Source organism: Aspergillus candidus (assembly GCF_002847045.1).
Source record: "Aspergillus candidus strain CBS 102.13 unplaced genomic scaffold BDW47scaffold_36, whole genome shotgun sequence".
NCBI lineage: Eukaryota > Fungi > Ascomycota > Eurotiomycetes > Eurotiales > Aspergillaceae > Aspergillus > Aspergillus candidus.
Window position 1 is genome coordinate 176,874 of NW_020194041.1, and position 24,946 is coordinate 201,819.

At 53.5% G+C, this 24,946-nt stretch overlaps 6 protein-coding genes across 6 annotated transcripts; 3 read left to right on the plus strand and 3 right to left on the minus strand.

Moving 5' to 3' along the window:
- Window positions 1–780: 780 nt before the first annotated feature.
- BDW47DRAFT_132822 (glycoside hydrolase family 154 protein) lies at window positions 781–4,860 on the minus strand (the record flags this gene model as incomplete). The annotated part of the gene is made up of 7 exons (XM_024817666.1): window positions 781–802; window positions 1,004–1,337; window positions 1,420–2,375; window positions 2,429–2,532; window positions 2,833–3,968; window positions 4,023–4,321; window positions 4,379–4,860. The coding sequence occupies 7 exons, from the start codon at window positions 4,858–4,860 to the stop codon at window positions 781–783; spliced, it is 3,333 nt and encodes a 1,110-aa protein (XP_024670375.1).
- A 473-nt stretch (window positions 4,861–5,333) lies between these two features.
- On the minus strand, window positions 5,334–7,078 carry BDW47DRAFT_108883 (putative lipoate--protein ligase). The gene is made up of 3 exons (XM_024813331.1): window positions 5,896–7,078; window positions 5,742–5,849; window positions 5,334–5,684 (listed from the first exon to the last, which is right to left on the minus strand). Exons 1-3 carry the CDS (start codon window positions 6,889–6,891, stop codon window positions 5,442–5,444), a joined length of 1,347 nt encoding a protein of 448 aa, XP_024670376.1. The 5' UTR covers window positions 6,892–7,078; the 3' UTR covers window positions 5,334–5,441.
- An 87-nt stretch (window positions 7,079–7,165) lies between these two features.
- Window positions 7,166–8,825, plus strand: BDW47DRAFT_108884 (bifunctional chorismate synthase/riboflavin reductase [NAD(P)H] ARO2). Its single transcript, XM_024813332.1, has 3 exons — window positions 7,166–7,398; window positions 7,462–7,823; window positions 7,905–8,825. The coding sequence occupies exons 1-3, from the start codon at window positions 7,364–7,366 to the stop codon at window positions 8,711–8,713; spliced, it is 1,206 nt and encodes a 401-aa protein (XP_024670377.1). The 5' UTR covers window positions 7,166–7,363; the 3' UTR covers window positions 8,714–8,825.
- Window positions 8,826–9,459: 634 nt separating this feature from the next.
- Window positions 9,460–12,928, minus strand: BDW47DRAFT_51621 (uncharacterized protein). The gene has a single exon (XM_024819209.1). The coding sequence runs from the start codon at window positions 12,424–12,426 to the stop codon at window positions 9,601–9,603; it is 2,826 nt and encodes a 941-aa protein (XP_024670378.1). The 5' UTR covers window positions 12,427–12,928; the 3' UTR covers window positions 9,460–9,600.
- Window positions 12,929–18,628: 5,700 nt separating this feature from the next.
- Window positions 18,629–22,604, plus strand: BDW47DRAFT_51649 (putative serine/threonine protein kinase). Its single transcript, XM_024819210.1, has 2 exons — window positions 18,629–19,524; window positions 19,579–22,604. Exons 1-2 carry the CDS (start codon window positions 18,821–18,823, stop codon window positions 22,511–22,513), a joined length of 3,639 nt encoding a protein of 1,212 aa, XP_024670379.1. The 5' UTR covers window positions 18,629–18,820; the 3' UTR covers window positions 22,514–22,604.
- Window positions 22,605–23,341: 737 nt separating this feature from the next.
- Window positions 23,342–24,631, plus strand: BDW47DRAFT_132823 (family 53 glycosyl hydrolase; the record flags this gene model as incomplete). Its single annotated transcript, XM_024817667.1, has 2 exons — window positions 23,342–23,789; window positions 23,894–24,631. The coding sequence occupies exons 1-2, from the start codon at window positions 23,463–23,465 to the stop codon at window positions 24,629–24,631; spliced, it is 1,065 nt and encodes a 354-aa protein (XP_024670380.1). The 5' UTR covers window positions 23,342–23,462.
- Window positions 24,632–24,946: the final 315 nt, after the last annotated feature.

The window sequence follows — 24,946 nt, forward strand, 5'->3', positions numbered from 1 at the left end:
TGTCGTTCAGAGGAAGAAGGCCTAATGAATCCCTATCTCCATCGGAAATTTCCAGACCTGGGGGTGATCTTATATGAAAGGGTCACATCTCGCCGTTAGTAGAGCATGACCACTTGCTCTTTCAATAGCCGTCAGGCAATCACAGCATAGACGGAGAAATAGACGCAGAAATATTTCCACGAATCCCAGTCGGCGAGGCGCAGAGCAAAAGGACAGGGCCTCTGCGTGACGGGAACCTAAACGAAAAGCAATTGCCGTCTGGGCACCCAGCGTCTGCGAGAAAGCGTCCATGCCATGCCAGAGCTACCTGGTAAGCTCGCCAGAAATTAACCGGAGTGCAACCGCAGGCGCTGGTGAGTGGAAGAGGGCTTGTCGGACCAGCCCGCGACGGCGATGTGAGTGGACGCCCCCGGTTGGGGATTGCGGGGAAATGGTGTGGACACGAGTCGATCTGCAGGGATGGGGAAAGGGATGGGGAAACTTAGTTAGTTTATCCAGTTAAAGAGTCGGTTATGGAGACAGTCTCGCCTATAATAGGGAAAGCTGGCGTGATTGGGATGCGGATAAATTGTTGGATTGATTTTATGTAGTACGTCGTGGTGCAGGCCTAGCCCTAACATCCGGTTCTGCATTGACAGCATGCTTGGTTGGTATGAGAAGGTTGATAGAATAAGTGACCGGGATAAAGATAAAGATATCTTGAGTAGATTGAGATATATAGAGCAAGACTGTGTGGCGTCTCGAGTATTCAATATTGCATAGATAGAAATAGTATTGTAGCTAAATCAACAGTGCTGTCAACCTAGTTTGATATCTATCCCAGTTAGATCAAGACATCACAACGCCCTGATCAACCACAAATCCAATCTATCAGCATACTCATTTACCCCCAACTCAAACCACACCCCAACCCAATCTCCCCCTTCTCAACAACCAAACCCAGGCCCCATCCACCACCAGTATCTCGCCAAACGAGAAAACCAAACTTCCCCCAAACACCAACCCATGATACGTCCACGCATTCCCGGGATTCAACTCCACTACCTGGCACACAATCGCCCAAGGCAACACATAGCAGAGATTCGAGACGAGCGACTGGCCCAGATACCACGACGGGCGCGTTGCCAACAGCACCGTCACCAGCTGAGTGGAGATCGCGTACAGGATGTAGCACCAGTCGATGGTGCGCCACATGTGAGCTGTGATCTCTGCAACTGTTGCGGAGTGGCTGAGGAAGAAGGCGAAGGATTTGCAGCCGGTGAAGGAGAGGATGATGCAGAGCGGGGTTTCAATTAAGGTGGCTATGAGGGCGGAGAGGAGGGCTGGGCGGGTTATTGCTGTGGGGTTTAGTTTAGTTTATTCCTTTGTGATAATTTTTTTTTTTGATGGAGATAGTAAAGAGAGTGGTAGGGGACATACTGTAAATGTCGTCCCAGGAGGTACGAGCCCTTCCGGTCGTGGACTTTTCGGCCTTCCACTGTCCCCAGGCGTGGCCTACGAAGGCTAGCGAAGTAGCTTCCAGAGCTTGAACAGGCACCATGACGAGACCCCACCGGATGGTAGTGAAGACGCTCCAGGCCGTAGCGTAATCAGGCGACAGGGCCACGATGCCAGAGACAAGCCAGAGGTAAAGCGCATTGCGGACAGCAGATTCAACCAGGGTCAGAACGCCAGGCTTCAAAAGCACCAGGAAGGCCTCAAAGGAGGGGGTCTTACCCCCCCAGGACCACGTGCCGTGCCAATGATGGCGGCGGAGACTGGTTGACAAGACGAAATAGGCGAGGCCCGCGAACGCAGCGACCATATCGCAGCCTAGCCGGATCCCAGCCTGCATATTGATAGTCGGGGTCCAGGAGCCAACATGGAAGCGGGAGATGACCAGCAGATCCAAGACGATATTGACAAGCACCTTAACGGAGCTGATCAAGAGCGGGATATCAGGCTTATCGAGGGCGCGGGTAGCGTTCGAGACGGCGACCTCGACGGCTGAGCTGAGGGCCGTGAAGGCGAGGACGCGCACATAGGTGATGCTAGCGTCGCGAACGTTATGCGGGACGAAGGCTGCGGCGAATTGGGCTGCTGAGGCCGCGAAGACGATGCTCATTATTGCGCCTAATAGGGACTGGAAGAGGATGAGGGTGTGTGCTAGGCCGAGGCGCGACTCGAGTGATCGGGCCTCGCGGTTGGCGATTGTTACCCATACGGCGCGGGGGAGGCCCTCGTTGAGGACTTCTGCTACGACGCCGATGTAGGTGTAGACGTCGGTTGTGGCGACGAGGGAGGAGTCGATGTCTGCTACCCAGAGCTTGACGAGGGTGCCATAGAGGGCGGGGAGGATGAATGCGCCGATGTTGAAGAGGAGGGCGCCGAGGTAGCTGGTTAGGAGGATGGTTAATTACTTTCCTCTTATCTACCAGACGGGGAGTACCTGGAGCGATGCCACCATGGCCCGGTGGTGATCCATCCAAGCGATAGGAAACGACGGCGCCCCCGCTGCGTCGCATCCTTCCTTGACCTGGGGCCCACGGATTCCTCGACAGGGTCGGACATGTGTGACCAGTTCGTGAGTTAATCCAGAGACTCGGGTTGATGTCTTACAGTGGGAATGGTGGGTTGTACAGGGATGTAGCCAAGAAGAGGGGGTTTCAAGCAACAAGTATAGGCTAAGATGAATTGGTGAATTGCTGCATTTTTGCTCCCTCCACGCCGAGAACATGGCGTTGGATATGAATGGCTATCAGTGCTACATGCCATACATTAACAGTACCCAGATCATTCACATTTCCGGTCACCTAGTGTGGTTATAGACCCTTAGCTTCAAGTAGTTTTCACCAAATTCTCAAGCCACTGCGGCATCGAAGGGGGCTGTCTCCAACCCTCTCGCCAACCATCCGCCTCCCCTTGCGCCGGATACGCAAAAACCGCAGTCACAAACCACCTCTGATCACCCGGGGCCAGATCGGCGCCCAACGAAGGCAGCAGAGTACGTCCATACATGATATTCGAATTCGGATCCGCGAGGACGACCCTCCCCGCGCGCTCAACAGCCGCCTGAAGCTCTACGATGCCCACAGCACCAACAGAAGACACAGTCAACGCTCTCTGGCCCTCCTGCAGCGTCCCCTCTCCCAATTTCTCCTCGAACGGCCCTAAGAATCTGCCATTGTCGCTGCGACAGCCGTAGATCGCGAACGCACCCTCGGAGGTCATCAGCTTGCGTGCGGTGCGCACGCGGTGCGCGCGAATATGCCAGTTGTCGTGCCCGTCGTTCGGCGGGATCAAGTAGCTCTCGACCTCGACGTCGGACCACGGTTTCCATCCGGAGACTAGCGTGGGCACGTCGTCATGCCACTCGATGCGCGCGTCTAGCGCCACCCGCCGCGTCTGCCAGATATCGCCGTCGTCGTCGGACAGCGCTAACATGCTGTCTGGAGCGTGCTGCTCCAGCTGATAGCCCCCCGTCGGGACGGAGTACCCGAAGCTCGCGCTGTAGGCGAATTTGCCGTACTTGGCTTGGGTCGCTCTGAGCGGGTAGTGGCATGCCTGGCCGGAGGACAGGAGAAACGAGTGTCCGCCGCGGTGGACGACGATGTGCTTGGGGTACTCGAGGGCTTTTATGGGGGAGAGAGCAGCGCTGGGGTAGGGCTCTTCAGGGGCTGTCCAGAACGGGTGCGACTCCGGCAGTGCCAAAGGTACAAAGGAGAGACAGCACCAGTAGGGCGAGCCGGGCGAGTTGTAGTTCTCCGTGAGGTACATGTTCGCATACGAGAAGCCGAGGTTGAGCGTGCCATCTGTGTTGAACATGTCGTCTTGCGTGGCCCACCATCTGAAATGCCGCAGCAGGAGACCCTTTACCACGCCCCAGGTGAGCGGGGCTGGTAGCTCGACGTCTGCGAAGGCCAGGGCGCCCCAGAATCCCACCATGGCGAAGCGGTAAGTCATTGAGCGACCGAACGGGATGGCCTTCCCTGGAGGTTGACCTTATTACTACCGACCGTCTGGGAAGGGGAGCGGGAACATACCATCGGGATCAAAGTAGTACACAAAGTCTTTGGCAAACTCTTGCGCCCTATCACGGTATCGTTCTGCGCGCGGCTGATCGAAGTCCCCGGCCAGCTTGGCGTACAGCAACTGCAGGAACTGGATGGCAAACGACCCAGAGTAATAGTCCATTTGATGATGGCTCTTCGGCCCATCATTGCTCCAGCCCCCGCCCACATAGAAAGAATCAAGATGATCCATATCCCGCTCGATCCTACTATGAGAGTAGGGCGCTCCATTGCTGCGAAGTCCCAGATTGGCAAACACGCGGAACCAAAGCCTAACTGTCATGTCAGCCAGCACGCCTCATTACATCCCGAGGCATTCGATAACATACCAATTCGTATTCGGCATCTCCTTATCATTAATACTATTCAACCACCTGGTCACATTCCCCCTCTGCCTCTCCGTCAACGGATCCCAAAAGACACGGTTCGCAACCGCAAGCGTGAACCCCAACGGAGCCATCTCCACCATCCGCTGATCCATATCCTCAATCGCGCCCCAGAACTCCGGACTCTCGGGGTCCGTCCCGGCGATCAGACCATCGCGCCAGCGCTCCGCATCGGGGTAGTCGTACCCGCCAGCGAGGAGCGACCCCAGGCCCCAGAGCGGGCGGGCGAAGCCCTCGATCTGGGCGCCGCCTTCGTCGAAGCGGGTGGTCGAGGAGCCGATCTTCACGCGGCTGCATTCTGGAGTGAAGCGGGCGACGAGGGGGGCGAGGAGGGCTTCGCAGGCTTGTTGGAGGTCGGCGCGGGTGCGGAAGGGGGATTGGCTGAAGGGGTGGGTCGGGGTTTTGCCGTTGGCGTGGATGGACATGATGTTTTTTTGTTGTACGATTGAGGATGTTGGGATTGGAGAGTAGACGTTCCTGCGACTGGAGACTGTCTCTATAAGTGTTTGCGAGCTGTGCTCTTGCTGGATTGAGGGGTACCGGGGATCGGCATTTTGTCCGATGGCTATATCCAAGTGTTTGGGAGTGGGAATTGAAAACGTTGGTTGGATAATGGATGCGATTCAAGAGCTACTAAGTCGAGATGTCTGAATTTAGCCGGAAGCCAAAGATCAGCAGTTGTACTAAACGTTAGTGGTATGTATATTAACTTTGTAGGTATACAATTCACCGTTTGGTGGAATGGATTTTTCCACGAATCAGGCTGAGTCTGGAGCCACCGACCTAGTTCTTATTGCAGGTATGATCTGAGCCAAGCCGTACATATCATCAGCTCTGGACTGATATTCATACCGCAGTGGCAGTGGTGATTCCGCCTGTGGCTCGTTGGCAGGCTTACTGGACATCTCTAAGTTCACACTCCGAGGTCAGGTCAGATGCCGTAATGCAATTCGCTTTGCCGAATATCCATTTATTCTATATGTACAAATATGGTCAAGCCGATTGATCATTCGCAACCTAGCTTGCTGCCGATAAAATTCGAAAGTTTCCGAGCTGTGTCCACCGAGACTGGACCCAGACGGTCATGCAGAGCTTCCTGCCACTGCAGTGATTGCAGTTCATGAAGCTTGCGGCCATTGATGGCTTCGTGGACACGCGCTGCCTGTTCCGAAGCGACGGATGGATCGGACGATGTTGAGATGTGGCTTTCAATGATCGCACCGTGCTTACAGCGGAGGAATACCCTCGTCTGACTTGTTAGCCTGATTTCATGATAGAGTGGGAAAAGACAATAGAAAACACTCACCGAAGGGGGAAGAGAGGACGGTAGGGCGGGCCGCTCCCGGGGATCGTCCTCGATGGGATGTGTGGAGAATGTGAACTGCGGCGTCTGTGTGTATTTCCACTCCAAGGACTGTACCACATTAGATAAATCCTCTCAAGCTCAGAAGTGTACTCACCCGTAACTCATTCAACCCTTTGCTGATCTCCGGCTCTGTATCGGCCTGAGTCTCCCCTACTGCACCGGCTACCCAATCTTCACCCGCGTAGAGCTCCGGCTCATACACATGCGCCCGCTGGGCACGGCGCACGGCATCTGGCCCGGTTGAGTACAATTGCGCAAATTCATCCACGATACTGGACATCACCATCTGCATGGAAAAAGGGATGAGGGCATCCTCAAACTGCGACGAGACATTGGCCACGGGCGACCGGACACTTTCCACCCCTTTGGCCTTGATGTAGTCGCGCGCCGGTGATCGCAAGAAAGACCCTAGGCCGTTGATGTTGGGAGAATCTAGCAGACACGTGCCGTGATGCAGCGCTCGATGCCGCGTTAATTTGAAGGCGGACCCGGATATCTTGCGCGGCTGATCGCCATTGGCCAACGAGAGGACAATATCGTGGCGATCGTTGACACTTGTATTGGTGGCTCCCACCCGGTGTAATGCCCGCACCACCATTTCCGCATGTTTGTTTCGGGTGAACGAGGTCCGCGGGCAGATCACGCTGTAATTTAGGTTGCCTTCGTCGTGGAAGACGGCGCCTCCGCCCGACCTGCGTCGCACGTACAGCGCATCGTCGCTGTCCGGGGTGGACGCCTGGTCACCGGCGACACGATCATTGTATAGTTGACGGAGATTGGTCTCAAGCCATGGGTTCTGATTGCGACCGATCACGACGCATGGGCGATTGACGTAGAGGAAGAGAATGCTCGAATCCGGGGGGGCGTGTTCGAGCAGGAAGTGTTCGATCGACAGGTTCACGTAGGGATTGGTGGAGTGGGACTGGTAGATCTGATGTTTGGAGGACTCGCGACTGGCTAACTGGGCGAATTGATCGGGCGCAAGTGACGAATTATGTCGAATCGTTCCGAAGCCCCGATTGCATCTCGACCGGTGGCAGGAGAAGACGAGAGCGGACGACCATTGGCGCGGGAGAGAAGGGAGACGCATTGAAGAGGAGGTCAGGGAGGCAGCATGGGCATTATTAGATATGATAACGAGAGGGATCAGAGAACATCTAATCAAAATGAGTGCCTTGAGTGAAGTGGATAGTGTTTATCCAGATATCTCGGGCAGATCTTCAACGCGTCTCCGATCTTCGGACACTAGACTGGAGATGGAATAGTCTCAGTCAGACGGTCATCGTCGGATTCGGAGCATTCAGTGTGCCATTCAAGAATATTTTCTCTCTTAGGCTTCGGTGGAACAGTGCCTTTCGGTCTATTTAATCTGATTCTCATTGATCGTTTAATAGAATCGGAGAGTTGACAGGATTGATCTACAGTATACTAGTCGTACTATAAATTGCAAGGTCATTCCGGTCAAGTCTTCACCGCCCGATAAACCCCGCCAAAGAGTATTTCTTCGATTCTTTCCTCCTCATCATCGTCACAACCGATTCTTATACCCATACACCTTCAGAATGTCTACCTGGGGAGAGCACTTCCGGGTCACCACGTAGGTTATTCTTCCAATTTTCCATTCCTCTGATAATCATCCATTGACACTCACTCTCCCCAGCTATGGTGAATCCCACTGCCGCTCCGTCGGCTGCATCGTCGATGGCTGCCCCCCTGGCATGCAACTCACCGAGGACGACGTCCAACCCCAAATGACTCGACGACGTCCCGGTCAGAGCGCCCTGACGACCCCCCGGAATGAAAAGGACCGCGTGGAGATCCAGTCTGGCACCGAGTTCGGCATCACCCTGGGTACTCCCATCGGCATGGTGGTCCGCAACGAAGACCAGCGGCCCAAGGACTACGGTGGAAGCACGATGGACCTCTTCCCCCGACCCAGTCACGCCGACTTCACCTACCTGGAGAAATACGGCGTCAAGGCCAGCAGCGGTGGTGGTCGCAGCAGTGCCCGTGAGACCATCGGTAAGCGATGAGTCACTCAAGCGAAGGAGAAGAAAAAAAAAGAAGTCACACCACCCAATACTAATCTCACCTCATCAACAGGCCGAGTCGCCGCCGGCGCCATCGCTGAAAAGTACCTGCGCCTCTCGCACGGCGTCGAAATCGTGTCCTTCGTCTCCTCAGTCGGATCCGAGCACCTGTTCCCCCCGACACCGGAGCACCCCACGCCGTCAACCAACCCTGACTTCCTCAACCTCGTCGAGACCATCGACCGCGAGACCGTCGACGCCTTCGTTCCCACCCGCTGCCCCGACGAAGAAGCCGCCGCGCGCATGACCAAAGCCATCGAACACTACCGCGACAACCACGACAGCATCGGCGGCACCGTAACCTGCGTCATCCGCAACGTGCCCGTCGGCCTCGGCGAGCCCTGCTTCGACAAGCTAGAAGCCAAGATCGCCCACGCAATGCTCAGCATCCCCGCGACAAAGGGCTTCGAGATCGGCTCCGGCTTCGGCGGCTGCGAAGTCCCCGGATCCACCCACAACGACCCCTTCGTCGCCGCCGGCGACAGCCAGCGCCTCACCACCAAGACGAACAACTCCGGCGGCATCCAGGGCGGTATCTCCAACGGCGCGTCGATCTACTTCCGCGTCGCGTTCAAACCCCCTGCCACCATCGGCCAGGCCCAGACCACTGCCTCTTACGGCCTCGAAGAGGGTACCCTCGAGGCCAAGGGCCGCCACGACCCCTGCGTCGTGCCCCGTGCTGTCCCTATCGTGGAGACTATGTCTGCGTTGGTCATCATGGACGCCCTGATGGCGCAGTATGCGCGTGAGAGCGCGAAGAACATGCTCCCGCCGCTGCCCAAGACGGTCCCCACCCACCCGACGATTGGCAAGTCTACTTAAATAAAATAAAGAAAGAAAGAAATATAATTGATTTGTTTGATGTTTTACGAGATACTTCCGGTTCTATTTTCTCCTAGCTTGAATCTCTCCCTACGAACAGTATGCTCAAAGAAGACTTGACTACTCATTTAGTATTCCGGATATGGATCGACTTCATCATATTTAATAGATTTACAGGCATTGTGTCTCATTAGGCAGTATTAGATATTGTGGTGCTCATTTTTCTAAGCTTGCTATGGACACTGTGGTGTCGTTGTTGATACTAGTCTGACTGACTGGCTGTCTGACTGTCTGACTACATCCCCAGCTGCTCATACTCATACAGCATGACTACATTCACTAGCATGAACGATAAGCCATATAAAAGATGATTTAAACAGGAGTAGACTCACCATTGAATTAATACTACATATACAGTATACGCATATCTTATTATAGACTACCGTCCTTCTTGTACTGGTCATCATAATAATCTCGTCTCATTTCATCTCCTCTCATCTCATCTCACATCACATCTCATCTCATCTCATATCATCTCATCTCATCTCATCTCATCTCATCTCATCTCATCATCACGATCATCATTCATTCATACTTCTCGCTTGAGACAGTACTAGTCAGAAACAGCATCGCCATCATACGCCCACAAGAAAATAACGGAAGCAAAACAAGAAAGTAAAACAAGAAAGAAGAAAAGTAAAAAAAAGCATAAACATACATAGAATAGAAGTATGCAAGTCAGTCAAGCCAAGTTCACAAATGGGTTCGGGCCCAATCTACCTCATTGCCTTTCACCCCCCTCCCCCCTCACATCACAAAAAAAGGTGATACAAAACTCGCTAAAAACGATGAACCATAATCAAAAAGAGAAAAGAGAAGGATAAAATCTACTGTCTACCCCCGCTATTACTCCTCCCAATAGAAGACACCTCCGAAACATCATCCATATCCCTCGCAGTAGCATTGACGACCCGTAGCTTCTCCTTCGGAACCGTAAACGTTACCTGCACGCGGCGGCCCTCTGCAGCGCCCTCAACGTCCCAGTCGTCTTCCTCGTCCACTGTGTGGTTCTTATTGACCCTTCGGGACGGGCCGGCGAGGGCGAAGTCGTCGCGTGTTGAGGGCAACGGGTGTAAGTTTGTCATGTCGCGCGATACACTGTTCCCAGCGCTCCAGTCGCGGGCTCCTTGTTTGCGGCGGAGAAGTTCTGCCGAGGCGCTGACGGAGCGGCGGGGAAGTCGGGAGTCAGCGGCGGATCTTTTTGGAGGGGACCCTAGGACTGTGCTGCGGCGGTCGACGCCGGATGCCATGCCCGCTGTTGCTGTTTCTGGCTCTGTTGTCTCGGGGCTTGTGGGAGGCCATTTGCGCGTTGCGGATAGCACGCGTCGGACGTTTCCTAGCCATTCTGCGGCTCGCGGTTTGGGGATGAATAGTGGTTTGAGGAACATGCCGACTGGGGAGGTAGGCTCGGCGTCGTCTTCTCGGAGGAGATGCTCGCCTTCGGCTTGACGCTGGGAGAGTGTGGTGTTGGCTGTCGAGTAGGAGTCTGACGAGTATCGTTTGTCCTGGGAGAATGCCTTGCTGTGCGCGGACGCGGACCCAGGCTTCTCGGGAGACACTCGCCCGCTACTGGGCTGGCTTATGGATAAGTCTGGTAGAATGCGATTCCTTCTGTCCGGCGATAATGACCGCCCATCCGCGTGGGAGATAAACTCCTGCTCGCGGGTTCCTGACGGACTGGCCGGTTCGAATTCCCGGCGAGTGCTGCGGGGCGTCACAAAGCTCGCCTCGGTGTGGGGGTATCCAGACTCGCACGTCGTCATTCGCTGTAAACTGTGCGTTTCGTCTTCTTCGCGTTCGTCGATTCGATGGATGTCGTGGACTGCATCTCCCCTTCTGTGCTCCATGTCGTACAATGGGGGCCGGTACATTCGCATATTCGGATTGAGGCGAGGGAATCTCGATGGGCCCGGCACATCCATGAGCAGGCCCGTTCTTTCTGCTGCAATATCGCCGTGGTCTCTCCAGTTCGACGCCCCGCCGAACCCGTCGTTGCGGGTCCAAGGGTAAGCGTTGCGTGCATCGCCCCCCTGCGTGGGCGGCTTGCGGATGCTGCTGGCAATGTCAGTTTCGTCCCGTCCCCAGAAGTGCGGTCGTTGCGCCCCCAGGGCAAGCTGGCGGAGCTCCTGGTCTCGACTTTGGCGCACGTGGCGCTTGCGGTATGAGAGCCATAGAAAGATCACCAGCCCTGCGGCGACGGGGATTCCTATCCCGAGGCCCGCCCCGAGACCGACTTTGCGCGACGAAGAAGAATGGGAAGAAGGCTCGGAGGCTGTCGGAGCGGCTGTCGCAGCTGGAATGGTATTTGTGGGCTTAGGGTTGCTTCGGTCGTGGTGTAATGTGTCCGGATTAGTATAAGAAGATATCCAACTGTCTGAGGTAACGTTGTACAGGAACACTTGAGAGCTCCGTTGCGGCTCGCTGTCTATTCGTTTGGACAACTTCGAAATGTGATATCCGCCAGCAATCACCATCACGCCACCGGGAAGCATCGCAGCCCCGTGGCCGTACACCCCCGTGCCTGGTGCCAGACCCAAGCTAGTGCCCTTCGGCGACGGCAAGCGCCATGCCCAGTCCCTAGAGCCTGTGTATTCCGCACCAATATCCAGAATAGCCAGCTGAGGCTCGGCCGGGACACTCGTGTTACCAACCCACCCCCCAAACAGGATCACCTTGCTTCCATCCGAGGAGAGGACCGCTGTATGACCGGACCTGGGTTCGACCGCCGGCGTCTCACGGACGGCGAGCTCGGTTTTAGCTTTGTCCCGCACAGAATCGACGGTGACAAAGCTCCAGCTGCTTTGCGGAAGAGAGAACATAGCGAGCTGCGACATGTTGAGAAACGCTTGCTGCGTGTGGCCGCCTATCAACAAAAAGTCCTGTTGCTGTAATAATTTACCAGAGGCCATCGACGAGTAGGATACCTGCAGCGGCGTGACCGAAAACCCGGCTTCTGCGATAGGCGGTGCACGGTCGCCGGTGGTAGAGGCTTTATAAGTTGTGTTGCGGTCCGAGGTCGTCTGGCTCAGGACCGTCATGGACCGGGAGTAGTTGGCAGCGGTTACCCAAGTTGGACCGGGGCCTAGAAGTTGGGGGCACATCCCCGCAAAGGAATAAACCGAGCTATTGGAGCTGTTGGAGAAGGCATACGCGAACCCCGTTGACAAGAAATTGGGTCCTTGAAGGTTGGTGTTTGTCTCGTCCTCCAGCGCATACTCCTCCCATGTCCCGTTTCCGATCGAGCTATTGGCATCCGCGGTGAACTGCCACAGCGTAGATTGATGGAGGTCTGTGTGACAGTCCCCCGTGTAGACTTTGACGATCCCATGCTGGTCAATAACAGGAACAATAGCCGACGAACGGTTGCGGCTACGGAAAGGAGTCTCGGGCAGTAGAGTCGTGTACTGTGGATGGGATGCGTCGACGTCCTCGGAAACGTTCAACGAGAGGAACTGCGTGGTGGTGGTCTCTCCGGTGCCGGCAGATCGTAGCAGATAGGCGAACGACGCATCCTGTTGTGGCGAGTAAAGAAGATGGGAAGGGGTATACGGGATGGCCGCGAGAGCGGGGCTGGCGAGCAGCAGGAGTGTCGACGCCAGGTAAGCCCCGACTGTCCTGCGCACGCTCTGAGATCGAGGGAGTTGATCATCCATGGGAACTCAAACAGGCCGAGAACACCGCAGCAGTGTGAAATCGACCTCGACGCATCTAGAAAAAATCGCCGATCTTAGTTCGGACCGACAGGTGGGAGGCGCGCCCAGGATCAGTCGAACGGCATCAAGGCCGTTTCTTAGCGGTGGTTTATCACAGTCTCGACTCGAACCAACCGCTGTTCCTTGAAAACCGCAGGGAAGAGGTGGTAAAAAAGAAGCAGCAGGAAGGTTGTCAGATTATTTCCAGAGAGAAACCCAGCGTGGAAGGTGAATAATAGGGCTCATCAGGCAGGATCAAGACGGAGGCCCACACCGTAAACACAGGGCATCATCCAGCGGGTGCAGATCTAGACCCGAGGCGCGATCGGGGAGGGGATGTTACACCGTCCATGATGAATGACGGATCGCTGAAAGGAATCGTCATTCTCCAGTAGCCAATCGCCCCGAATGTGGGCAGTGCGATGGCGAAAGATAGATGAGGAGAGTGGGGGAAGCAGGATGAACCAGACCAATACTGTCAGCCAGATCAACACGGCCGGTTGCGCGGGCAACTGCGCGTTAAACCATGGTTCATCACGCCGAGGGATCTCAGTCAATCTATTTGAACCAACCAGGTGGATTGTTGTTGATTGAAAACAAGTTTCTGTTTTCTGTGTGGGATGGAAGATTCAACCCAAAACAAAGACAGAATTGACTGACAGGAGGGGCATTCCTCGCATCGGAGTATCTGCATAGATCGATATGTTGATCCGTCCCGATCGAGTTATGATGGTGGAGACCAAATGAGACAACTCCTTGTCACGTATGCACGGGCCAGGGATATCGCGAGGGAGAGCATGTATCAATCGTGCTGTCGACGGAAATGTCTTCCAGGGAGCGATCCTCAGTGTTTCCACTCCGGAATAATCAAGGAATAATCAAGAATTATCACGATGACACTGGATTGAGTCTTGGCGGGGGCTCATCGCTTGGGGTGGCGTGGTTGTCAGGCCAACTCCAAGCAATTTATATTGGCAGCACAGGGTAGGACGGTACCTGCGAAGATCCACTGACATAGCTCAATGACGATGGTGGTGGGAAATAATTAATATGGTCGCATTCAACCATGAGGGGCACCAGACGGCTGAGAATCATGCCGCAGCTCCGTGCCGGATGCCTAACGAGCATGATTCTGTCGTATCCGAGGGTTGCTACTGTATTCCTAGCCTGGGAGATGCCATGTTGCTGACAGACATCAGTCAATGCGCTCCTGTCCCCATCCAAATCGGGCGTTGAGACCAAGTAACCCGGAGGAGAAGATAGGGTGAACATCGGAGGATCCCACCAATCGACATCCCACTAGTAAACAATATCCAAGGTGACCGTCCAAGGCGTAAGGCCAACTCAGACCCAGGGGCACGATAATTGAAGTAACATGCAACGGCCGGTGGGTTACACTACAACACTACTCTGCCGGATGATTACTTCTTGAACCTGGTCGATACCGGCTTCGATTACCCAGATGTCAAGACAGTCTCAACTTGCGGACAGCCTCTTGACCTGTCCACCATAAACACCAATCGTGAGGATACCTGGCTAGATCGTCCAGAAAAGGCTCGGTAGACCGGAAGTGATTACTTGGTGATCGATCCCAGTAAAAGGGAGATATACCATTCGACTGTCAGCCGGATGTTGGAAGATCCGGTCAGCCTAGGACTAATAGCCAAGGAGTAGTAGTCTGCAAAGCGAGCCCAAGGCGAGACCATATGCTAAGGGGCTGAGGTCGGAACGATCGGTTTGCCGCTAGAGGAGGGAGCAGATCATGGCAGTGCCTCGCTCCCACCATATTCGCCTGGTGCAGGAGCCTCCAGTACACATCGTCAGAACTTTCTTTGCCGATACGAAGCGAAATATTACCTAGCTGTTTTGTCTCAGCCACCGCTTTGACTGGAATCATCGTAGTGGCGAGTAGTTTGGAGTTCGCGTTGACCTATCAGATTCTCCGTATTCACGGCTAAAGCCTCCAGATTAGAGAGGAACTCGTATCCAACCCGTCCTTGATTGGACTGTGTGCAATATGAAGCATGGTATGGTATGAGGAGCATGCTGCTGCAGGGGAGAAGAAGAAGAAGAAGCGGGGGGTTTGAGCGGTGGTGGTCGGACATGACCCCTCGAGCCACGGAGCCAACGGAGCCACAGGGCCATGAATGATCATCGCGACCAATCCTCGAAGGGGAAAAAAGAGTTCGGTCCTTCTGCCGTGCAACCCCCCAAGAAAACAGCCGTACCGAACAGGTGTGCACACACACTGTACACTGTACACACCTGGTAACAAAGGCCGTACGGGAATTGTCAAACCCGTCCGGTCATTTGCAGTTGATCAAACGGGGATGTGGGGGGAGGGTACTAAAAAGCTTGGTCGGTTTCGACTAGACGAATCAACGGCGTCCTACTCCTCAGTGGCGGACTATGCATGATCCTCGATTGGGTATGATGGGGTCAGGTTGGGTTGACAATTCTAGTCTTGCCAAGGGAATCATGCTACGAGATTTGACTCTCCTCACTGTCTCCTCTCTTGGCTAATTCCCGGCCGTGAAATCGCGTCGGAGAAGTTGTCCTGTGCGCACGTCCGCACTTGTTATGCTCCAATCATGATCGCATGCTTGGACGTGGATGATGGAAGCTCAAGTTGGTGACTATCCCGGGATGCGACATAACATCATATCCAAAGGGTTATCTTGAGAAGAGACGTCCGTCCTGATTAGCCAACACGGACGAGTGAGAATCATCCGTACACACGGAGTATCCTCCAGAACATGACCAGGGACACAGACCAAATTCAAATGACGTCAGTTGCCTCAGTGGCTGAACAAAGGAAACCTGAGGGCCGATAACCGGGCAGAGAGGGGGCATGCCAATACCCGGAGACCCCTGTCAGGCCAATGGGCATGTCCAGGGTTCATTTTCATTTCCAGTGAGACGGAGCTGTACTGGCCGACCTATACGGAGAACTTTCAGGCCGGATACTTTCCAGCCCCTGTTCACCAATCAGTCAATCCGGTATAATATATGAACCCGTCTCACGGATGAAAGGAATCATCACCATAGGTTGTGTTATCTTCATAGTGTGCCATCATATCCATGCTAGATGGAATACCAACAGGGAGAAAAGACAGACGAACTGAAACGGCAAACTGCAAATCGAGTGGATCGATCAGGCTTCTTCACATAAAAAAAAATACAAGATAAGAAAGCAGTAAATAGAAGATCATCCATGCTGTACGGTGGGCCAGTTTCGACGAGCTTCGATTAATGAGACGGGACATGCATACATCATTACTTCCCTGACATAGTAACGAGGTAGGCACCTAGCAATTTACCACGAACTATTGATAAGACTGGTTTTAGTTCCCCACTATGGTTGAGGTTGGAACGTGCGAGCGTATTACGCTTTCTATCCAGATGGGTCTGTCAATTTTCGTAGGATCTAGAGACAATACTCACTCCATGTTGATCCTGCCTCTCCAGCAAAAGGTAAGAAAAAAATCCGAGCACCAGAGAAATCCTAATCAAGGAATATCCTCGACATTTGGAGAGGATATTCTTAGTGCACATGGTAGTAAGTCCAAATCATGATCCTCATTATCTTCTTACCTATTAAAATACCCCAAACCCTTCTCCGCATTCATTCTCATTTAGCTACCTAATTTTAATTTTAATCTCCCTTCCCTTCTCTTCATCTCTCATCAACCTCCCATTAGAAAACTTTAACATCCCTCCCCTTAATAAATATAAATCCGGGGTAAAGTTCCCCGGTCCAGCCACTCCCCCTCACTGTTACTAACCTCCCGGACCGGAGAGCCAACCGCTCGTGTGGCCTACCAGTCACCAAGACGTAGTGGCAGCGGTATAGTGGAACACAGACCTCTTGTCCAAACTCGTCGTGCGAAAGCTAAAGGGCTGGGGCACATGGTTCTTATTGGATGTTGTGTTCCCGCCCCGTCTGGTTTTCTATCTGGATGTATGGTCTTACTAGCCTCTTCGAACCATTTTGGTAGGGAGATTGAAAGTATCTCTACCTTGACGGCCAGTCTTCGGAGTGGGCGAGTCACTTTTTTGCGTTGTGTACGGGGTCGGTCTCTACACAGGGACATATTAACCAATCAACTAACCGATCAATTTAGGAAACCTGGACAGATAGAATGGAGTAGGGTCAACCATAGTGATGCCCCGAGACCCACTGAACACAGGGCGATCCAGATAAGAACTAAATTACAGACGGCGTGCAGTGACTGATTGACAGGTGTCATGAGTATTTTCTAATTTCTTCTATTATTCTTATATTCTATAATTATAATTACAATTATTTCCATCATTCCTCCAGGCAGATACATAACATAATTGAAGCGTGACGGGTGGAAAGGGGCAACAGGGCGAGTCTCACATTCCCGAAGACCGATCGATGGATAAGAATAGTAAGTAGGAGGTGGAGGAAGGGATCACAGCAGGTACATCCCATACATGAACACATACAGCAGATAGATAGGTAGATAGGATGGAAGGAAAAAGTCCTCGACGTAATACAGGAGTTGGGCTTGGCTTGGCTTGGCTCTGGGATTGGAATCCGCCACTGACCTTTGACTTTGGATGGTAATTTTGATAATGGATTGTGTTTTGTGTTATAATATTATAATGGATCCATTCTATTATTCTATTATTCTGTTATTTTTTAATATTATGTATGATTATACTAGATTATAATATAACTCTAATGTTATTATTAGTGTGGGATACTATATTCTGTGTATTATTGGTTTCGTAATTTATCAAGAATGCCAAGATCATTGTTGTTTTCAGTTAAAAGGGAGAAATAGAATGAATCCAAATGAATGAGAGTTAGAAGATAAGAGATAGAGCTACGATGAAGACAGGATACCTTGAATATTTGTTGTATCTTATTCTATATTCTCTCCATCATCCATACTATCACATCATCACCACGGTCTAGATCACCCAACTGGGGCAATTCTCTCCCAGACCGAACCAAAAGAAGCTGTCTTGATGGAGATCCCACTGGTTGTTCCGCCAAGACTGGCCTGCCCACTTTTGCCAGTGGCCGGATGGTCGGCCGAGATTCGTGGTACCGTACGGGTCTTGAATGGTTTTGTTCTTTGTTTCTGTGGAAATACTGATAAGACGGATTTCGTGGTAACCATCTAAGATACTAGGACGGTCCATGGTCATCCATCGTTTGGGAGAGGAAAGGGAGAGAGAGGTTATGACATTTAGTCTTTCTTTTTCCCTGTTCGCCTTCATTTTGCCTTTCGATCCCATGCTACAAATCCAATGAAATCATTTCTGACATCCTTGACGAGATATTAGACATAGTATGTATTCTATGGAAGATTATTCATATCATCCTAAAGAACCATCCATAATAATCCACACCCATTATGCTGTAGAAGAATTATAGTACTCGTATCCGTGTATCAAAAAATACCGAATCATTACCAGGATTGACTCACCTTCTCTCCTCTCCCGGACCCTCTTCTCACTCTCACTCTCACTCTCTCTCCCTCTGTTCTATTTCTCTCCCCTCCAATCCTGCGCATTTCTTGCAGTAGTTTTATTACCACCTCATCCATCTTCCTCTCCCAATCCCATCTTCACCGTCTACTCCATTTCCTTTTTTTTCTCTCCCTCTCTCCCTCTCTCTCTTTTATCCTTCTTCTTGTTCTCCAATTTTCTCCCCATCTCCTCCCATCTTCCATCTTTTTTCTTCTATCTTACCTTTCTCTCCCATCTCTTTATCTCTTTAATTTGCCTTTCTTCTTCCTCCACCGACCACCCCATTCGTCTTCTTACCTTTCTCTACCCCTCCTTCGACCCTCCTTTTGATCCTCGCAACCTAATCTATCCATACTCCCTGATCTGGGTTTCATCCGCTCCTTTCGACGTCTTCTTCTGGAGTCCCACCTTGAGATTATATAAAACGCCACTCCGCTGTCGGCTTCCCGTGCTCATTCCTTGATATTGTCCTCCGACCGATCGACGTCCTTCCCGTCCGTCTACGTACCCTCTTCTCACCGGACGATCCAACCGGCTTGGTGCGTTCCGATGCTGCGGCGGTGCCTGCTGTAATACTTCATCATCGCCGTCGCCCACACCACGATTTTCTTTTCCCCTCGAGGTCAACCTGTGAGACACCGAATCATCTCGGAAAGTAATGCCGATCCAGTCGTGTCCGACTCCGGAGCTTCTCACTAGCTCGGATTAAATCCATCCGTTGGTCGCCCCCAACGAAGGCCGATAAATGCAGAGCGGAAAGGAATAACAAGAATTCTACAACGTCGTACTCAGCGGAGGATGCGCAACTGCGATTTGCATCGTGTTGGTCGGATATAATCAAGACGAGATGAGAATGGCTGATCGCCCCTCTTCCATGTCGGGTATGGATGAGCCCATCAATGTGGTGGCCCGGAACGGTCAAGAGTTCGACAAGTTTTCCAAGCGGAGCTCCGACCTGTCCAGCGAGGTTTCAGACCAGTCGCCCCCGACCCCCGCGGAGGGGGACATGAAGCGATTCGTCACCAAACCGCCTACCGCGAAACTTCCCTTACCGAGCGACACAACGGACGGTCAACCCGCCATCCGTCCCACCTTTTCCCACCTCTACCACTCCCCCAACACCTCCCGGTCGCTGTCCACTCGGAACTCTTCCAGCTCGCTCCAGGCACTGAACGAAGGCACCGTGGTTGATGCCCGGTCGGAACTGGGCGGTCGGCCGAGCCCCCTCTCCCGACGTACCTCGTATGTCACGCAGTCCGAGTCCCCACCCGCCGAGTATCCCGTCTACCCCGATCAATCCTACGAAGTTCTCCAGTCCCAGGTCCATCCCACCTACCAACGACCGTCTCTGTGGACCGGGGGCTCGCACCATGCTCGGTCAGATACCCAATTGCGATATGGCTCGCGAACCTCTCGAACAGCAGGCAACACTCCGGTCTCCAGCCCGGGTCTCTTCTCCTTTCGCAGTCGTCGGTCCACGCCTTTCAGTTCCGAGGACGGTCGGGTCAGCAGCCCGTACCTTCATCCAACGCACCTGCAACCCCCAAAAGAGTATGCTCTCCCTTCAGTGATCGAGATGGCGAACGGTCTGGCTAACTATTGTAGAACTCACACGGTCGAGGTCGATCGTGACACGGTGACCGGCAACAAGTTGATCAACCAGTATGAGATTCTCGAGGAGCTTGGACGCGGGGAGCACGGGAAGGTCAAGCTCGGGCGGCATGTTGTGACTCGTCAGAAGGTGGCCATCAAGATCGTGCAGCGCCATCCCAAGCAGCGTCGTCTGGGTAAACTCGGCAACCCCGAAGACAAAGTCAAGAAGGAAGTCGCTATTCTAAAGAAAGCCCGTCACCCCAACGTCGTCAGTCTGCTGGAAGTCATCGACGATCCGAATCGCCAGAAAGTATATATTGTCCTGGAGTATGTCGAGAACGGCGAGATTATCTGGCGGAAGCGAGGACTTCGGGAAATCGTGCACGTTGACAAGCGCCGGCTGGAGCGGGAGAAGGCGGGCATTGCGGACTCACCGTCATTCGTTGAAGAGTGTCAGCAGTACGTCCGGACCGCTCAACACCTTCGTCAGCAGCGCGAAAAGGCGCGTCAGCGACGTCAAGAGCAGGCGGACAACGCTCGGAAAGCGCCCATTCCCGCCTGGAGTCTGGAACACGGTGCGGAATCGGACGAGGAGGAGTCGGATCTGACATTGGCCCGAACGGTCAGTCGTTCCTTGGCTAGTCATGAGGACCCGCGGTCCTCCCCTAGCCATTCATTCGCGTCCGCACTGGCCGCCATCGAAGGCAGTATGTACGGGTCCTACCCTGACGACTCGATGGAGAGGCGGTTTAGCACCGCGTCCAGCAGTTTCGGGAACGCCCCTTCGGAGCCAGAGTGGTTTTCCGACGAAGACGATATGTCGTTCGTGCCGTGTTTGACCTTCGACGAGGCGCGCAACGTCTTTCGGGAGTCGTTGCTCGGTCTCGAGTATCTCCACTACCAAGGCATCATCCACCGGGACATCAAACCCGCCAATCTCCTGGTCACGAGTAGCTACCGGGTCAAGATCTCCGACTTCGGAGTTTCCTATCTGGGGCGCCCCATCAGGGAGGACGAGGGTGACCAGCTCAATGACAGCGAGGTGACGGAGTTGGATGACGCTCGAGAATTGTCCAAGACCGTGGGAACGCCCGCCTTCTACGCCCCCGAGCTGTGCTACACGGGCGAGGATTTCGTCGAGACGATCGGGTCCGTGCCACGCATCACCGAGGCCATCGATGTTTGGTCGCTCGGGGTGACACTGTACGGCATGATCTTTGGACGGTTGCCGTTTGTGTCCGATGACGAATACAGCATGTTCCAGACGATTGTGAAAAAGGATGTTTTCATTCCGCGCAAGCGCCTCGTGCCCGTGGAGAACGAGCCGAATACGGTGAGCCAGTGGCCTCGTTCGTTGTCCGGCAGCAAACGGATGGCGGGCGAACTCGTCTACGAAGACATCGACGATGAGCTGTACGATCTGCTGAAACGCTTGTTGACCAAGGACCCTGCCAAGCGTATCACGGTGAAGGAGATCAAGCACCACCCGTGGACTCTCGACGGTCTGCCCAACCCCCGCGTGTGGGTGGAGGAAACCGATCCCAACTACCAAAGCAAAGGAAAGAAAATCGAGGTGTCCTCCGAAGAGGTCACGTCGGCGGTCAGCAAAGTGCCGTTTATCCAGCGGGTGCGGTCGAACGTGGCCAAGTGGTCCAGCTACCTGACCGGTCGGTCGAAAGACAAGGACTTCCGCCGACGACCCCCTAGTATGACTCCCTCGTTTGATGCCGCATTCTCCGCGAGCACCTCGAGCTTCCCCCGGCACTTGTGGGATGGTCGGCGGCTCAGTCTCCGGGACGAGGATTTCTCGCGGGTTTTCCGAATGGCGGCCCGGGACGGTGGTGAGCACCCGCTCTCGCAGAGCGTCACCGCCAGCCCGGTCGGTCGGGACGACCACACGTCCTATTTCCAGGAAATCGGCTTTGACTGGACCCCGTCGCATGATCGAACCCCACGCCCGGGCCCGCCGGCGCGTACCACGTCGTCCTTATCCACCGCTGAATCTGCGAAGACCGTGCGAGCTTCCAACTCGGCCACCCCGCTCGCTGCCCAGCGCCCCGAATCAACATCGACGACCAGTATCGGAGGGTTATTTGGCGGTGCCAGCCGTCGACTGGCGCGGGGTCTGCATACCGGTGACAAGCGCTCTGATAAGGTGGTCCCCGTGGAGACCGCCGTTGCGCACGGCGACCGTCGCTCGCAGCCCAGCCTGGCCGTGAGCGCCGCTTCTGCGGTCGGTCAGATGCAACAGCTGAACCTGCTCCCGGAGGGCGATGAACCGGTCCCGGTAGGCTCGGATAGTCTGTGCCCTGCTGGCACGGGACACCGGCGCAACAAGTCTCAACAACTGCCGCGGAAATCGTCCACGGAGCCGCTGGAATTGTCCAAGGAAGCCCTGCTCCGCCAGCGGAAGGGGGAGATCCCCGTGCGCAGGACCTCTCGCCGGGAGAGTGAGCCGACGTCCAACCGTCCTCGCACGCTGCGTCCCGACCCGCGGTTCCCCGTCGCCGCCTGTGCTGTCACTGGCGGTTCTAACGAGGCGCCCTCGGGCGGTTTGACCACCTCGCCCCCGTCGGCGGCCACCATCTCTTCGTCGTCCGTGGACGATTACACGAGTGGAATGTCCCAGAGCACCTCGCATCCCAGTATCCCGTCTGTCGTGTCCGGGGCCTCCTCGCTGTCCAACGAAGGCTTCCTTCCGAGCAAGGAGAAAGACGGCGAATCGGCGATTCAGGTCCCTTCGATCCTCCGGACGGACGAAACCGTCAAGTGTCCGGTGCCAAGCTTACTCCGGACGGTGGACGACGACGAGGCACGATACTACTGCGATGACGAAGAGGATTCTGACGATGATTCCGAAGATGAAGGCCTCGTCTTTGGTAAAAAGAAACCGCCTCCGTCCCCTCAGAAGCCGGTCGTCCGTGCCGGTCACGAGTCGCAGGCGTGATGGTTTACCTATAAAATACAAACATTTCAACAAGGGTCTTTATCCAATTCTTTGACCTCTTGTTCTACTCTACCTCTTCCGTCATGATTCTTGTAACTTTGTTTCATTTGGGACACTGGATGATTTCTTCATGAATTCTGGTTTGCATGTATATCATTTTTATTACCGGGCATTTTCTCTCTCATGGCCTAGCATACAGGAACTGCGAAGGCAAATTTTTTTTTTCTTTTCTTGTGACTTTTGGAGTTGGTCGGACCAGATGCATTGCTTGTCTGTACATATATATACTTGCATCGGTGGTATTTTTTTTTCTTTTTTTTTTTTTTTTTCATCTCACTAGAGATGCTCGGATGATCTTGGATGATCTTGGGAATTTTCGTCAGGTTAGGGGGTTTGCGTCTATATATACTGGGCTTGGGCTCTTCGGCATCGATTCTAGGGTTGGTTTGTAATTAATGTCGATATGAAGTGGATTGCGAGAGGGTATATGGTTACATGGTTGCTCGGTTGATGAGCATTGCAGAGTCGTGCAGATACATTATGACAGTGATGGAATATACAAATTCACCATCTATATCTACTGACCTTTGTAACGATTGATCGGCTGAGACATACATAGATTTAGGATAAACTCGTAGCCCGACCAAGACGGAGTTCAAACATAAACCACACCCCAGTGTATCAGAGTATATTCCTCCACCAATCGCTCCAATTCATCCGCGCATTCTATAGTGTATATAGGTAGGGGGACAGTGGGTCAGCGAGCAATTCTCCGTCAGTCGGGATTCTGAGACAAGACAAACCTTGAAGATTCGGAGATTTGCCCGAGCTGGTCATGCTGTAACTATCTTGAGATTGAAATAAGCCGACCTCCCAAGCCAGAGCATATCAATGTATATCCTCTCCCTCCTCTCTTCTTCAAACAAGACACTTCTTTAACGAAGTCACCATGCTATTCCTCCCCCTCCTCCCCTTTCTATCCATCCCATTGGTATCAGGAGCATTGACCCACAAAGGCGCAGACCTCTCCTCCCTTCTAACGTTAGAAAAATCCGGCACAACCTACAAAAACCTCGCCGGAGAACCGCAAGCGCTGGAAACCATCCTCGCAGACAACGGCGCCAACTCCATCCGGCAGCGCATATGGGTCAACCCAGCCGACGGGGTCTACGATCTGGAGTATAATGTTGAGCTCGCGAAGAGGGTGCAGAATGCGGGGATGAGCGTTTATCTGGATCTGCATTATAGTGATACTTGGGCGGATCCGGAGAATCAGGTATGTCCCACTCCTGTCCCCCCACTTTCTTTCTTCTTTCTCGCTTGAGATATATGTATGTGCATGTATATGTATAGCATACTGATGATCATGGGAGGGGATAGGACACACCAAAAGGCTGGCCCACGGATGATATCGAAGCCCTCACGTGGAAAGTCTACAACTACACCACAGAAGTGTGCAACACCTTCGCCTCCAACAACATCGACGTGTCCATCATCTCCATCGGGAACGAGATCCGCAACGGCCTGCTCTGGCCGCTCGGCACGACGGACCAGCCGGGTAATATCGCGCGCATTTTACATTCTGGTGCTTGGGGGGTCAAGGACTCGGACTTGGCGTCTGGGTCTTCGTCACCGCAGGTCATGATTCATCTCGATAATGGATGGGACTGGGCTGCTCAGGAGTGGTTCTATGATGCTATCCTCAGCGCGGACACGGACTTTAAAGAGTCAGACTTCGACCTGATAGGCGTATCTTTCTACCCGTTCTACAACGAGGACGCCACGCTGTCCTCCCTAGGGGATAGTCTCACTCAACTACGGCAGAAGTACAAGAAGGACGTGGTGGTGGTCGAAACAGACTGGCCGGTATCGTGTCCGTCGCCCGAGACGGCGTTCCCGGCTGATCTGGCGGAGATCGAGTTCTCGAGCGAGGGACAGACGACGTTTATGGAGAAGTTGGCGGACGTGGTTGCGGGTGCTGGGGGTGTTGGGGTGTATTATTGGGAGCCTGGGTGGGTGGGGAATGGGGGGTTGGGGTCGAGTTGTGAGGATAATCTGATGGTGGAGTGGGATGGTGGGGGGGTTAGGGGGAGTGTGAGGGTTTTTGGGGAGATCTAAACTTGCCTCTGGTTTATTGTTTTGAGGGGGAGGTGTGATATGGTTGTTGTATGAGGAGCAGGTCTAATATAGATTGGATGCTACATGTTGGTAGTGATGGCAATGTAGTAGTATGGAAGGGTGTAGTAGCAGCATAGTATCAATAGTATCAAGGCAGTATAGTAGTAGAATGAGAGGGATACCAGGAATAGTCCCATCCCACCTCCATCACCTCATAGTCCATACTCATACAGAGGTACAGAGTAGGTAATTAACCGCCGATCAGGAACAAGCCCAACGATCCAACTAGAAACATAGCATAGCCCTGAGAATGCC